Genomic DNA, 13,267 nt, shown 5'->3' with positions numbered 1-13,267 from the left:
CGGCACCGGATCTTGGCTCGGCTTATTTGGTTGAATGAATTGTTAATGGCTCAACGATTTCCAGCTTGTTTTCTTCTTTTCTTCTTTTCAAGAAGTCTTGTTGTAGATGGCATCTCCTCACGCTCGTATGCCATCCTGTTTTTTCTCTCCTTCCAGAGCCAAACAGAGCAGCGTCTGCCCAGGAAATATCCTCCGCTCTCCTGGACTGGATGGGAAGAAGGAGAATCTTTGACCTTGGAAATTGAAGATGCTGTTGCCATGGGAACTGCTAATCCTTCTGTCACTCAAAGAGTGCCTGGCTGGTGAGACGCCAAGTAGATCCGCCTTCACACACACACACCTGATATGCATGCATCTCCCTACAGGGAGGGTTCGCCTCGTTCCCATGCAGGTTAATTTCATTTGAAAGGGAGCGGTGGTCTCAGAAGGCGTTTAGCTTTTGTAGACGGGCAAAGTTTTTATAAAAAATGTGCAAACATGGCAAAAACATGGCAGAGGTTTGACTTTACTGGTGTAGTTTTCAATGGAGGGATGAAGTCGTCTCAGGATTAAGTGACAGTGCCTTGTGCTCTAAAGATTGACTGTTGTAGTTACATTTGTATCTTAATCTTTAACGGCAGCCACAGTTGAACATGTTCTCTTTAGATCCCTCTCTGATAAACGTGACTCACTGTCGGATTTACATTTGAAGAGAGACCGTACGAGCGCTCACACTCTCTGGTCTTTTTTTTTTTTTTTACGCCTCCCTGTTTTATTATGCAATTTCCCCGCTTTATGTCCAACTGCTGCCACTTACATGAAATGTGGTAAGCACCATAAAAAAGAAAATCCAACACATGCCCTTTTCTTCAGCGCTAATGTATTCCGTACGCCGTTCTCAGCAACATAGATTCCGCCGTGTGCCGAGGCGCTCGTCTCCGCTGAGAGGAAAGCAGAGCAACGGTAGCTTTCTGCTCCCTAATACCTGTGTGAGCTACAGCTGAGGAGTTCACTTAACGTCTGGATACGGTAACCCGCGCAGCCCTGGACGGCCGAGTGAGATTTAATGTCGACGTATGATGGATACGCCGTGTATGCTGATCTTAAGCCAACCGTTTATTCTTCAGGGAAATACATTTAAATGTATACAGCTCATGGAGTGGAGTTTGTTGTTTTGTTATTTATGCTGCCGTTTCCATTGATTCACCATCTCGTCTCAAGTCAACAGTTTCACTGCGGTATATCTATGCAGCCTGCACACACGAGAGAGAAGAATGAAGGGATATGCAAATAGCAGCATGCGCCTCACCACATACATACCCAGTGAGCTCAAATTTGCATGCACTCGCATGAAAACTAATTCAGTGTTAATTTGTACACGTGTATGTGTGTGTGTGTGTGTGTGTGTGTGTATGCTAGCGGTCAGTGCAGTCGGTGTGTTTACAGGGCAGGCCTGTTCTCCTGCATACACACAGAAGCACCCGATCATTTCCCTGGTGAAATAGCCCGGCTATTTAAGGCTCATTAATTTGTTTAATTTAAAAGGACATCGCAACCAGGGTAAAAAAAATAAAGAAATGAAGCGCTTCCCTCAGAGGCCGGGGGAAACGGGGCCCTTACCTGAAGCAAAGACTCCCACTCTCATTAGGATGATGATGATGGCGATGATGATACGGGAGGGAGCGCTCTTTGTCCTCGTCAAGGTTAGAGACGAAAAGAAGTGCGGCAAAAGACAAATGAACCATTTTTTGCAGGAGCAACGCCGGCGAGGGGCTCAGAGGGCTCAGAGGGGGGGGGGGGGGGGGGTGGACACCAGTGTGTGAGTGCGCGTCCATTGAAGAAATGTTAGATTTCATGGGAGTAATTAGTGCTACATTGGTTAATTACTCCCGTGTATTGATCGCTTGGATGAAACTTACCAAGACAACAAGCTCGACCGAGCAGACCCACAAACAAGCCAGCTGGGTTACTTGACAATGTTTCTAATTGCTCTTGGCATGTGTCACAGCTCGAGCGTTCTGCCTGTGTTTTGGTTCTGTGCATGTACGTTTGAGTTCACACAGTGAGCCGGATCCGAAGTGTGAGTTTGAATAAAGAGTGCCGGCTGTCGCTCCCACTTAAAGCACCTTTTAGAAACACTTAACACCAGAAGTAAGTGACATTTGCGTGAGATAAACACAGCCGCTGATATAGCCACAATCAGTCCACAACCGGTGAGTCAGACTCGGAGAGCGGTGACCTTTTATCTCTCCGTCTCTCAAAAAAGTAAAAACACACGAGCAGAAGAGTCGATTAAAAGTGTGTTTGTCTGCTCTGACATTAGCTGCAACGGTTAGCATTTCTGGCTAACTAGAGTTGTAACCTAACCCAAGAAGGGAGCACATCATTGACTGAGTACTATTCCGATGACGGGAAATGTTTAATTAGCCATGTAGCTGCAGCTGATGTCGTCTGCTAGCAACAGTTAGAAAGCTAAACAGCTAGAAATGAGAAGACGGGAACACTTGTTTTGTTTTTTTCAAATGCTAAGTAACATTAAACTAGACTGAAAATGGTCCGTGTATAAAGGCTTAGCAATACTAATTCATTGGCTTCAAAATGAATCAATGAGTCAAAGTTGCTTCTATTTGCCTTGTCCTGTAACAGCACTGTGTTTACACTGAGCAAATGACTTCTCTGAATAAGTTCCCCGATCGTGAACGATCACAGCAAACGCCACGGCTCGCTTGTGTTGAAGTGTGCCAGTACAGGACAGGCTTATCATCGCAGTGCATTATCTGCCTCGTGACATGTGCACAAGAGGGTTTATGAAACGCAGAAGAGCCATGTTGGCAGCTAATTATTTGGGTGTAGAGGTCAAAGACAGTTTTTTGAGCACCGAGTGAATTATTTTTGCATTAATTCAGTGTCACATGCTGAGTACCGTATTGTCGTACGGCTAATGCGCTTCTTTTCCCCCCACAGATAACACGCGCCACGGTCCTGTCTTCACCCAGGAGCCGAGTGACAGTATTTTCCCCCTGAGCGCTGATGATAAGCAGGTGTTTATTAATTGCAAAGCAAAGGGAAACCCACCTCCGCATTATAGGTAAGTGCTTTTACCGCACTTTGACTGTCTATTACATGAGACTACAGTGTTTATCATGCCAGCCGGTGTGACTGTATGGATTTATTTTCACGAAGATGAGGAGGAATTAGCAGACCTCGGAAACCTCTTGGTGTTTCTCTACAGGTGGATAGTGGATGGGAGTGAAATAAACACACAGTCAGATCCTAACTACAGCCTTGTGGAGGGGAACCTGTCGATCAATAATCCCCATGTCATCGATCATGGAGGAGTGTATCAGTGCATCGCCAACAACACTTTCGGGACCGTTGTCAGCAGGGAAGCGAAAGTCCAGTTTGCTTGTGAGTAGAGTCTGATTTTTGTATTTCCTGTACATTCTGTTACTGACATGAAACCTCGCTTTTTAGAATGACAATATTGAAGGTGCGATATATACGGGATCCACAGGAGCAAACGGCTGTTTGCTACGTCAAGATATAGTGCAGTAAAGTCTACCCGAGCAGAGAATGTAGTCGCTCTCCCTCTGTGTGTGTTGTTATCTGAGTTTCTCCTTCCGTTGTTGACATAGCTGGGCAGGCCGTGTGTGTCTTTAGTGCATGTGAGTGACCGCCACGCAGCTGATAGCGTCATCCCGACCGATGGTATCGCTGCCGAAGTGTGGCATCCCGCCTCCGGTCGACCCCTCCAGGTTCACGCTGTACGCTCTGTCAGCACTTTTACCTTGGTTTGCCGTTATCACCGTGAGCTGCAAGCCGCCGCCTCAGTTGTCGCAATGCAAACATTTACAACAGAAACATTTTCCACTTATCAAATATTTCACGGCAGGAAACCCCAAATGTGTCTGGGTACGTATTTTGGTCGAACATTGCACATTAACATGCTGACGACACACTCTTAATGGGAAAGAATAGGAGTATTAGCATGCTAAGATGCATTAATAGTGTTGGCTTTTTATTGTATGATTGTTTTTTTTGTTTGTTTGACATCAGATTTTAGTAGTAACAGTGGTAACAGACTGGCACACTGAGCTTATTCCTTGACTGTGCTGGTTTGGTATCTCGGTGAGACGTCCACAAAGTATATTTGTTGTTCCGTATTCATATTTAAAACGCTGCACATCCACACAACAACAAAAAGCTCCCTCTGAGGAGAACGCTCCACAGGGATCCCAAATTGTCACTGCGTCACGCCGGGCGTGGGGAGGGGCTCTGTGTTTAAAGGGCACAAAAGTAGTTTTGATTGTCACATGTCATAATTGTCTCATTGTCAACCGTTTATTCTCTCCGATCCCGCCCTCGTATCACAGAGCGCCGTCTCGGATTGAATGTCAATCGCACTGGTCTGAAGGAATGAGAGCCGCTATGTCTTGATTCTTTTATCTGATTTGACCACTGCTGATATTTGAAGGATCCCTGCTGGGACTCGTCTGGTATTTATAAGACTTTGGGATTGATATGCCGTTTGTTCTCTCACGCCGCACGGCAGCATTTAATTAAAGGCGCAAGTAATCTCTCAAGCTCGATTGGCGAGGGGCGCTTTGGTGCACCCTGGACCAGATCTCCAGCTCGTGCTGCGATATTAACCAGCGAAGTGACGCTGCAGACTGAACTGCCCTTTTCCTTGTCCTCAAGTCATTCCAGCTGTCAAACACTGAAAGGTTGTCTATTTATTTATTTATTTTTTCTCGTTTCACATTCAACAGTTCTGCGGAACTTCAGCAGGAAGTCGAGGAACACGGTGTCGGTGAGAGAGGGTCAAGCCGTGGTTCTGCTCTGCGGCCCTCCACCCCATTACGGAGGTACAGCGCTAACTCTTCTGCATTGTCTGCCGCGGTCTCGCACTCCTGCTTGCCTCAGCAGTATTTATTGTTCCTCCCTGTAACACTGCCGTGTCTCTTTTGTTTTTTCTTTGTTATACCTTCCCACCTTCTCTTTTTGCTGCTCTTGCTCTCCAACTCTGACACACTGTTTTCTCCTTATCTGTCAGACTTTTTCCTTCTCTTCCATGCTCAGCCACCGCTCTACCTGCCCGAACCCGTGCCTTCACATCGATAGTTCACAGCCTGGTACTTCTCACTTTTCTAGCCCATATGCTCTGTGACCACGCTGTCATCTATCGAGTCTCCAGCGCTCCACTTCCCCCAACTGTCTCTTTTGTTTTTTCTTCTCATATGTGGGCAGGTTATCTGCGGGTAATGAAGTCTGCCGGTGGCCGCTGTGGCCGGGGAAGCGTTTATCCTCGTGGCGCAGCGGCGAGTCGGCTCACATGTCTGTGCGCTGCTGATTAGCAGACCCTCAAAGTGGTCCGCACTCCTGCAGCCATCCGGTCGGTGCCCACCAGCACAATTTCACGCCAGCGTTGCAGCCTTTTCTCCGCTCTCTGTTGTCAGCTGAATCCTACGGCCACGCGGGAATCCACACTTTAACAATTTGTCCTCCAGCCTCCACTCTCCTCCCCCTTTCCAAAGCCTCCATCTCTTCATTTTGCCTCTTACACACAGCATTGTTACACATGTGATGGGATTTGCGCTACACGATAATGCTAGCTTGAGGTGTTTTAAAATTGAAAAATGGTTTTTTTTGGGGGGGGGTTTGCTGCCACATGATGTCAAAAGCTTCCTTAATGCTTGTTGATTGCGCCACTCGAGGAGCACACAGTGATGCACCTTGGTAAAAGAGGGATCATGCAAAGCGTCTCTGGGCAATCAATAGGTAAGTGGTCTAAAGAGGAGCCGTGCAGAGAGGACATGAGATCATGTGCCTGCAAGTCCTCTGTTGCTGTGAGACTGCTAGCTCTTAAACAGACCCAGTCTCTGATAGTTCCTAATCATGAAAGGTCCGTCAGTTTCTGCCCCTGACTTCCCCCCGTAATGATTTTAATTCACTGTTTTCCCTCAAGGAAGCGAGTGGGACTTCTTACCGTCTGCCCAGTCAAAAGGGCTGACAGCAGAATGCCATGTGTCTGATACAGGAGGGCTGGGCTAATAGCCAAGTTCACTCTGCGGGCCCCTGCAGACATCTCTGCCCCTCTCTCTTTCTCTGTGTGTGTGTGTGTGTGTGTGTGTGTGTGTGTGTGTGTGTGTGTGTGTGTGTGTGTGTGTGTGTGTGTGTGTGTGTGTGTGTGTGTGTGTGTGTGTGTGTGTGTGTGTGTGTGTGTGTGTGTGTTTTACACTGCTACATTGGCCTTCTCATCAGTCCTTTCCATTCTTTATTTTTGCCATGAATCCTCCTCTTTAATCTGTGGGACAAGAGTTGGAGATGGACAAAAGAAACATACTGTCTGCAACATCTTTACTCCAGAATGTGACAAAGTAATACAGCACACATGTGACCTTGTGACCAATTCCATATTTGCGTGAATTTACTGTGATACCAAACCAGTTATTCTCTGCTTTTTGTTATTGTTGAAAAATCATATGCAAAGACCAAAGCGTGTTGTTTCAGGTACCAGTGACGCAATGAAATGCAATCCAGGAACGCTGGCTTGATTAATAGCTCCATGAGTTTAAAGGCGGATACGATAAAAGCCAAAGCTGTTTATAATACTAAAAAACAACAACTGAATCACATTGCAGAAACAACAGCAGCATTTCATTGTTCACATCAAAAAAGGAATCCACTGTGAATGTACCCCTGCGGGTCCACACCTGAACACAGCGGTCCCATTCAACAGGGTGAGGGGGCTGCAGTGTTTCACACAGTCTGTCTGAACTCGGCCTCGATGCTTCTCTCAGTGCTTTTCGACTTCCAGACTCCGTCCCGAGCAAATTCATACTTCCTGTCTTGAAAAATAGCTGACAAATATATCCTTTATTTCTGTGAAAACAAAGTCATTTTCAAAAACAGCTGAGCACTGCAATTTATTTTTCAAATGTTATTCAAACATAAGTAACCAGTCCATTTATTGTGGAGTATTTTCATGTAGAGTAAACATGCCCAGCCTTATTCTGTGATGTCATCTTATATCTTTGTTTTTGGCCGAGAAATAAAATATCTCATCATTTATTTGTGAAGAGATCCCTTCCCATGCAGCTTCTAATGCCATTTTAGGAATGTCACAGGAAGGTGCATCTGTTCCTCGATTCACCTTCTGTCTTTTTCAGAGATCAAATATTCATGGAGTTTCAACGGCCAGCGGAGCTTCCTGCACCAGGACGCCCGGCGTTTTATCTCTCAGAGGACGGGCAACTTGTACATCGCCAAAGTTGAAGCCTCGGACGCGGGCAACTACACGTGTGCGGTGAGAAACATGATGACCAACACCACAGTGTTCAGCTCTCCAACCCCCGTGGTGGTGCGGAGAGACGGTAAGCACCCTCAGTTCGCCTCCGCTGCCTCCTGGTTATCTTGGGCACTGAACTGACGCCCGCTGTCGGACGGGGTGGGTGGGGATGGAGGGAGGAGGGAGGGGGGCAAGCCGGGGAGATAAATGGCTTGTCTTGAGCGTGACTCTGTTTTTGCTTTTGTTCTTCCGCACCATCCCAAAGCCTCTGAACTGTACAGGGGTTGTGTATATTCCAGGAAGCCCCGTCTATCTGCATGAAGGCACATATTTACACAACCAGAAATGTAGTCTGCGCTGACAAAAATGCATGCAGGCACACACACACACACACAGCGAGGAGCTTGCCACACATACTAAACCCCCATCAGGACCGTTTATGTGTACCACTTCAGATTCGAGCTGAAGAAAGATATGTAATCCAAACTCATCCATCCGCTGAGCCACACGCTGGTGTGTACGGCTTCGCTCCCCTGCCAGTGTCACCCGCGCCGCGGCTCTTACATCCAATATGAATTACAGGGAACGGCATGTCCGTGTTCTGTTGTGTTTGGACCGATGTGATCCTCTTTTATCCTCCACGCAGCAGTGATGGGTGAATACGAGCCAAAGATCGAGGTTCAGTTTCCCGACACCCTCCGGGTCTCTAAAGGATCATCGGTGAAGCTGGAATGCTTCGCCTTGGGAAAGTAAGTGCCGAGAAACACGGAACCACGCTCACATTGTCAAATTCATGAAGTGTGCAGACATCCTTTACTTCTGGTCAGCGCGAGCAGGAAGCATGTGGCCAGCGTGACCGTTCTGTGCGTGTGCCCACTGCAGCCCCGTGCCTTCCATCTCTTGGAGAAGAGCGGATGGAAACCCACTCCCTGGCAAGATTAAAATCAACCACTCTAGCGGGGTTCTGGAAATCCCATACTTTCGCCCGGAGGACGCCGGTGTGTACGAGTGTGTGGCCGCGAACACCAGAGGACGAAATGTTGCCAGAGGGCAACTCATATTCCACAGTAAGAGCCGTGTGCACCTTTGCTTGCTTGTTTCAAGGAGATCACTGCTAATATCGATATTTTTTGTCTTTTTTTCCTCCGTCCTTGTACTTTTATTTTAACCAGCAGCTTGAGGTTGGAAATGAGATTACTCAATACGTCGGGATAGAATCTACCGGCGGTCGAACCGCAAGCCTTGAAATGAGTCCCGACTGTCTTCTACAGGCAGACGGATCAGTGAGTCTCCGCTGGTCCCGTCGGCTGAACGCGTTAATGAGGAGCTGGAAACGGATCGATATTATATCCGTCTGTACATTTTTGGTTTAACATATAATTAGCATACCAGCTGTTTTGATTCTAAGGCGGCAAACGCGAAGGCGTGAGTGGCTGTTGACACAAAGTGAGGCGCGCCAGGGCCGGTTAATTCGTGTCGCACATTTCACGCACAAATGCAATTCAAGGTGCTTTAATTAATCCATTCAAAAAGACATAAGCCACGACATGAACCAACAAATTCAAAAGATAGAAATCCAATTAGAAAAATGTAAAAAACTAAATCAAACGATCAAGAAATGCAAGGTTGAAAAAAAGAAGCATTTAAAGTCGGACCAAATCTTTTGTTGACTTTGCAAAGTCACTAAATGCTGCTTCTCCACGGTTCACTGGGATCCACAGGAGATGTGTGGAGGTCCTAAACAAGTGAGCGATCTATCGACGAGCAACTGTGATTCAAACTCTGTTTCACGACTCGTCTTTTCTCTTCTGTCAGGACTCCGCGGTTCTGAAGGAGCTGAACGGTTCTGTGAGAAGAGGCCGTTACAAAAGTCCAGCCCGCTGCAGATTACAGCCTCATCCCCCGAACCTCACTCAGATATTGTGCGAACGTGATTATTGATTGGGCGTGGCTGTCGAAGTTTCTCTCTCAGTCCGTCATTATACCACGATTGATTTTCGGTGTATTTATTTGGATCCCCACCAGCTGTTACCGGGGCAACGGCTCCTCTTCCTGGGTGTCGATAGAAAAATAATTACTACAATTCCAATGTGTTCGTTTCATTCAAAAGAAGGTATGTTACAGAGGCAATCATTGCAATACTAGTAACATTACATACATGTGCATATACATGAAACAAAGTACAGTACTAGTTTGTAAAATCTATACTACCAAGTCTAGAAGTACAATAGAGGAACAATACACTTTCCTACTGTGCATCGTATTTTAAACCCCTTTATCTCGTCAGAACGTCCTTAAATGGAGCTGTGACTCATTAGAAGTCTCCTCAGCTGTCTTTCTAAAGGTAATCCTCTCAGGTAAAACCTGATAAATGATGGAAATAAATGCGGAACAGAGCAGTATTCAGAAAGCTTCTTCCAGCTTGACTGAAAACTGCCAGTAGGTGATGTGCTCGTTTATCCTCCTTCAGGATAATTTGTCCAAAAAGTTTTGATATTCTTAGATTTTAGGTCGGTTGTCGTGGTGGAGAGAGCGCTGCTTTCATAGGGTTGTTTGTATCGGATGATTGGATGACAACATGGTGATGTATGACAGCTCATTCTTTATAACACCTTGTGTTTACATGTGTGCCACCCGTGTATATAAACAGATATCTGGACAAGCTTTTGGTATCGGAAGCGTTGAACAGTCACGTTTGAGCAGTTCTGTGTGGAGAGGAAGAAAAGGCCGAGGTTCTGAGATTGCCTCACTGATTCTGACTGAACGTTGTGCCCTGTGCCTTTATTTACACATTCAGAGCTCACATTGTCGGGACTCTTCATGTCTAGTCTCTGCATTCAAGGTCCGGTCATGCAACGGGCAGAGGGAGTTACTTGTTGAGTGGATTTGGAAATCAGTCACTTCTGAAGGGTAATAAACTGAAGTAAACAGAGTACTGAAGAGATGAGGTCGTGGTGGGAAAGAGAAACTCGCAGAAGTGAGCTCTCTCTTTCTCACCTCTGATTGCAGGTGTTGTGTCAGCTGTATTTTTGTATGAGCTATATTTTCTGTTGTCTTTTTTTTGTTTATTGACACCGTTGCTTTAATATCGCACAGAGGCCGACATAAAGGAATCTTTCAATTGAATTAATGAGTAACAGAATTAGTGTCGAACTGCAACACCAACAGATGACATCCTGACATCCTGTTGCTTTATGTTATTGTAGTATTTGCAGCATAATACATTTTCACTCTCGGTGATCTCCAATCCATGAACTGCACCGACTGCACAATGTGCCTGCAGGCCAGTCCCGTGCACTGACTGCGTAATGAGCTGCTGCCCCAGTGGAAGCAGGAGCTAAATGCACGCAGATTGCGAGAGCAAATTGGATGAAACACGGAGTGCAAATACGCCATGTTTCAGATTTGTGAATCAGACCCCAAAACCACCCCAGCAGTCAAAATAAGACAGCAATTTACTCCACATTTAGAGCGAACAAGCTCTAAATGTTTGAAAAAAAAAGCTGCTCCACACTGTTCATTCTGCCCTTTTGGGAAAGAAATAATGCAATCATGCAGTTATTTAGCTGCACAGTGCATTAATATACCATTATAATGATCATTATACTCATCTGTTCCCTCTGCAATTTAATTGCGGCATTTCCCACAGATGCTGAACATCTGCACTGGGTCCAGACACTGAAAGACGCTCACATGGCCATCGATGCTAATCTGCAGTGGGAATGTAAAGCCATGGGTAAACCGAGGCCCACGTACAAATGGCTGAAGAACGGCCAGCCACTAACAGCAGAGGTAAGACACCAAGTCAAGCTGAGGTTTGACATTTGTTAGACAATGTGAGAACCTCATTGTGATGTTACACACACACACACACACAAATAAAAATCAATTCTCTCAAAATAATAGTCCTTTGGAGGTAATTCAGAAACAAATCTTACCTCGAAGGCAAAGGACGATCCACAAGCTTGCACTCGTCTCGCGAAAGAGAAAATGAAATGGACATAAATCAGTGAAAGATGTGGACAAACATGAATCAGCTGGCCTGGTTTGCAGGGCAGGATCCACGTGGAAGCGGGTCGAATGACCATTTCCAGGATCAGTCTGTTGGACTCTGGGATGTATCAGTGCGTGGCAGAGAGTGAACACGGAGCCGTGTATGCCAGCGCTGAGCTCAAGGTTGTAGGTAAGCAGTTTGCTCGCCCTGTATTATTTACAACGAATTGAACCAGAGGCGAGGCAGAGATACACTGCATGTGCATTGTGTTGTCAGGGCAATGAAAATGCTTCCTATCTGGAATAAATAAATGATAAGAGGCAGAAGCAGCTCCCCGCTGAGCCATAGCCCCCCCTCTCTTTCATTTCCATAATTCTCTCATACAGTAAGCCAGTGTGGCGGCCAAATAAAATTGCCGTAATTGCTTGTGATGCACTTGACATCGCGGCTGTTGCGCGGCTGTTGCGCGGCTGTTGCGCGGCTGTTGCGCGGCTGTTGCGCGGCTGTTGCGCCCTCCGCAAAGCGAAACAAATGGACCTTAACGCCGGTTTGCTCCTCAGCCTCACCGCCGGACTTCACCCGGCGGCCCGTGAAGAAGTCCACCGTGATCCAGAGGGGGGGCGAGGTGGTCTTGGAGTGCCGCCCCCACGCCTCCCCGAGGGCCACCGTCTCCTGGTGGAGAGGGGGCGAACTCCTGAAGGACAGAGAGAGGTAGGATATCGCATGCACCGCTGCTCATGCTTCCTCGTGGCATCTGTTAGAGGGTTTGCTCACGTGGTGGTTTTCATCTCGAGCGCTCATTGTAATTTATGCCTCTGCTCAAAGGGGACTCGGGGGGAAGTCAGCGATGCAGAACGCAGCCTTGTTCGGTCCGAGGCAGAGACAGACCTTATTCCTCATGTAGAAAAAGATGTTGGTTTTCTGTTGACAGTGGTAGTTTTGTCTGAAGCCCTTATTTTTTATTTTTTTTACTAGATCTAAGAACGAGGCCATGACCTCCTACGCCATCAGTTTGTCTGAGGCACAAGATAAAGAGTGCAATTTGAAACTATTTTTTTTTGAAACTTCAAAGTGTCCCACGACATCAGAGCTCTTCAAGGCAGTCAAAGTGCTGGATGTAGAACCGAGACCCTGAAGGGACGCTCTCTGTGTGGAAAATAAAACACAGAGAAGAATAACTTATTGCATCCTTGAGCAAAACTCCACCGCGGGCGACATGACAGGCCACACCGTGATATGATTTAAAGGTCTGAGGCAGCAGCTACGAGCTAAAGGAAACGGCTTGTTGTTGCAACAGAGTCGTACACACAATAAGAACCAACGGAGTTGGAGCACAGCGTGAGAGCTGCTTTCGTTAAATGTTTCAGTGAAAGATTTAAGGAGGGGGGAAATGTGATGTAGGTTCAGAAAAGCAAGGGTCTGGGCTCGGGGGCTGCTAGAAAGGTCCGACAAGTAAAGAGACTCAAACCAGAAGTCAGTAAATCGGTGAAAAACGCTTTGCAACATGAATTTGCTTGCAGCACTGCGGGACTGAAGTTCTGACCCTCTTAGAGAGCGTCAAGACGGAAAGGCTCCCACTGTTAATGTAATCGCTTTAGCCTGTTCAGCACTTTGTGAGGGACGAAAGGTCGGTGTCCTGGTGTTTCCCTTTGTAAAACATGGTCCAGTACGCCCGCATGTCACACTGCAGTTGAAAGCTTGTCTCTTCTGTAAATCACCATCTGAAGGCCTTGTCAGTCTCAAACCGCATAATCAACTTAAAAGCAGCAATTATTTTCTCCGACAGCCTTGCTGGGAAGTGATTTTTCTTTCTTTCACGTAAGTTTAACAGAAAGTTTCATTGTTAAAATAGCCTCCAAGCAAAAGTATCACGTGAAGGCGAATGAATGCAGTTTGACATCTGGAATGCTCATGTTGATCACCAGCGAGGAACATGTGTATTAATAGGACAAGGCTGTAAATACGCTGTGTGAAAATCATCAGCATTAACGCTAAAACGGGTCGCG

The 13,267-nt window shown here is 46.5% G+C and overlaps 1 protein-coding gene across 1 annotated transcript in view; it reads left to right on the top strand.

The window, feature by feature from the left end:
• Positions 1-247: 247 nt before the first annotated feature.
• The window catches only part of cntn6 (contactin 6), a gene marked incomplete at its 5' end in the record, with an annotated part of 35,077 nt that continues 22,057 nt past the window's right edge, over positions 248-13,267 (top strand). Inside the window, 10 exons of the mRNA XM_079265844.1 lie at positions 248-302; positions 2,944-3,067; positions 3,212-3,387; positions 4,749-4,844; positions 7,149-7,352; positions 7,914-8,016; positions 8,150-8,334; positions 10,917-11,059; positions 11,321-11,450; positions 11,822-11,972. Coding sequence (XP_079121970.1) covers positions 248-302; positions 2,944-3,067; positions 3,212-3,387; positions 4,749-4,844; positions 7,149-7,352; positions 7,914-8,016; positions 8,150-8,334; positions 10,917-11,059; positions 11,321-11,450; positions 11,822-11,972 — 1,367 coding nt within the window. The remainder of the gene's footprint in view (positions 303-2,943; positions 3,068-3,211; positions 3,388-4,748; positions 4,845-7,148; positions 7,353-7,913; positions 8,017-8,149; positions 8,335-10,916; positions 11,060-11,320; positions 11,451-11,821; positions 11,973-13,267) is intronic.

The sequence above is a fragment of the Melanostigma gelatinosum genome, assembly GCF_949748355.1.
Source record: "Melanostigma gelatinosum genome assembly, chromosome: 3".
Lineage (NCBI taxonomy): Eukaryota > Metazoa > Chordata > Actinopteri > Perciformes > Zoarcidae > Melanostigma > Melanostigma gelatinosum.
Note: the sequence above shows the minus strand (reverse complement) of the source record. Positions and strands in the feature narration are given on the sequence as shown.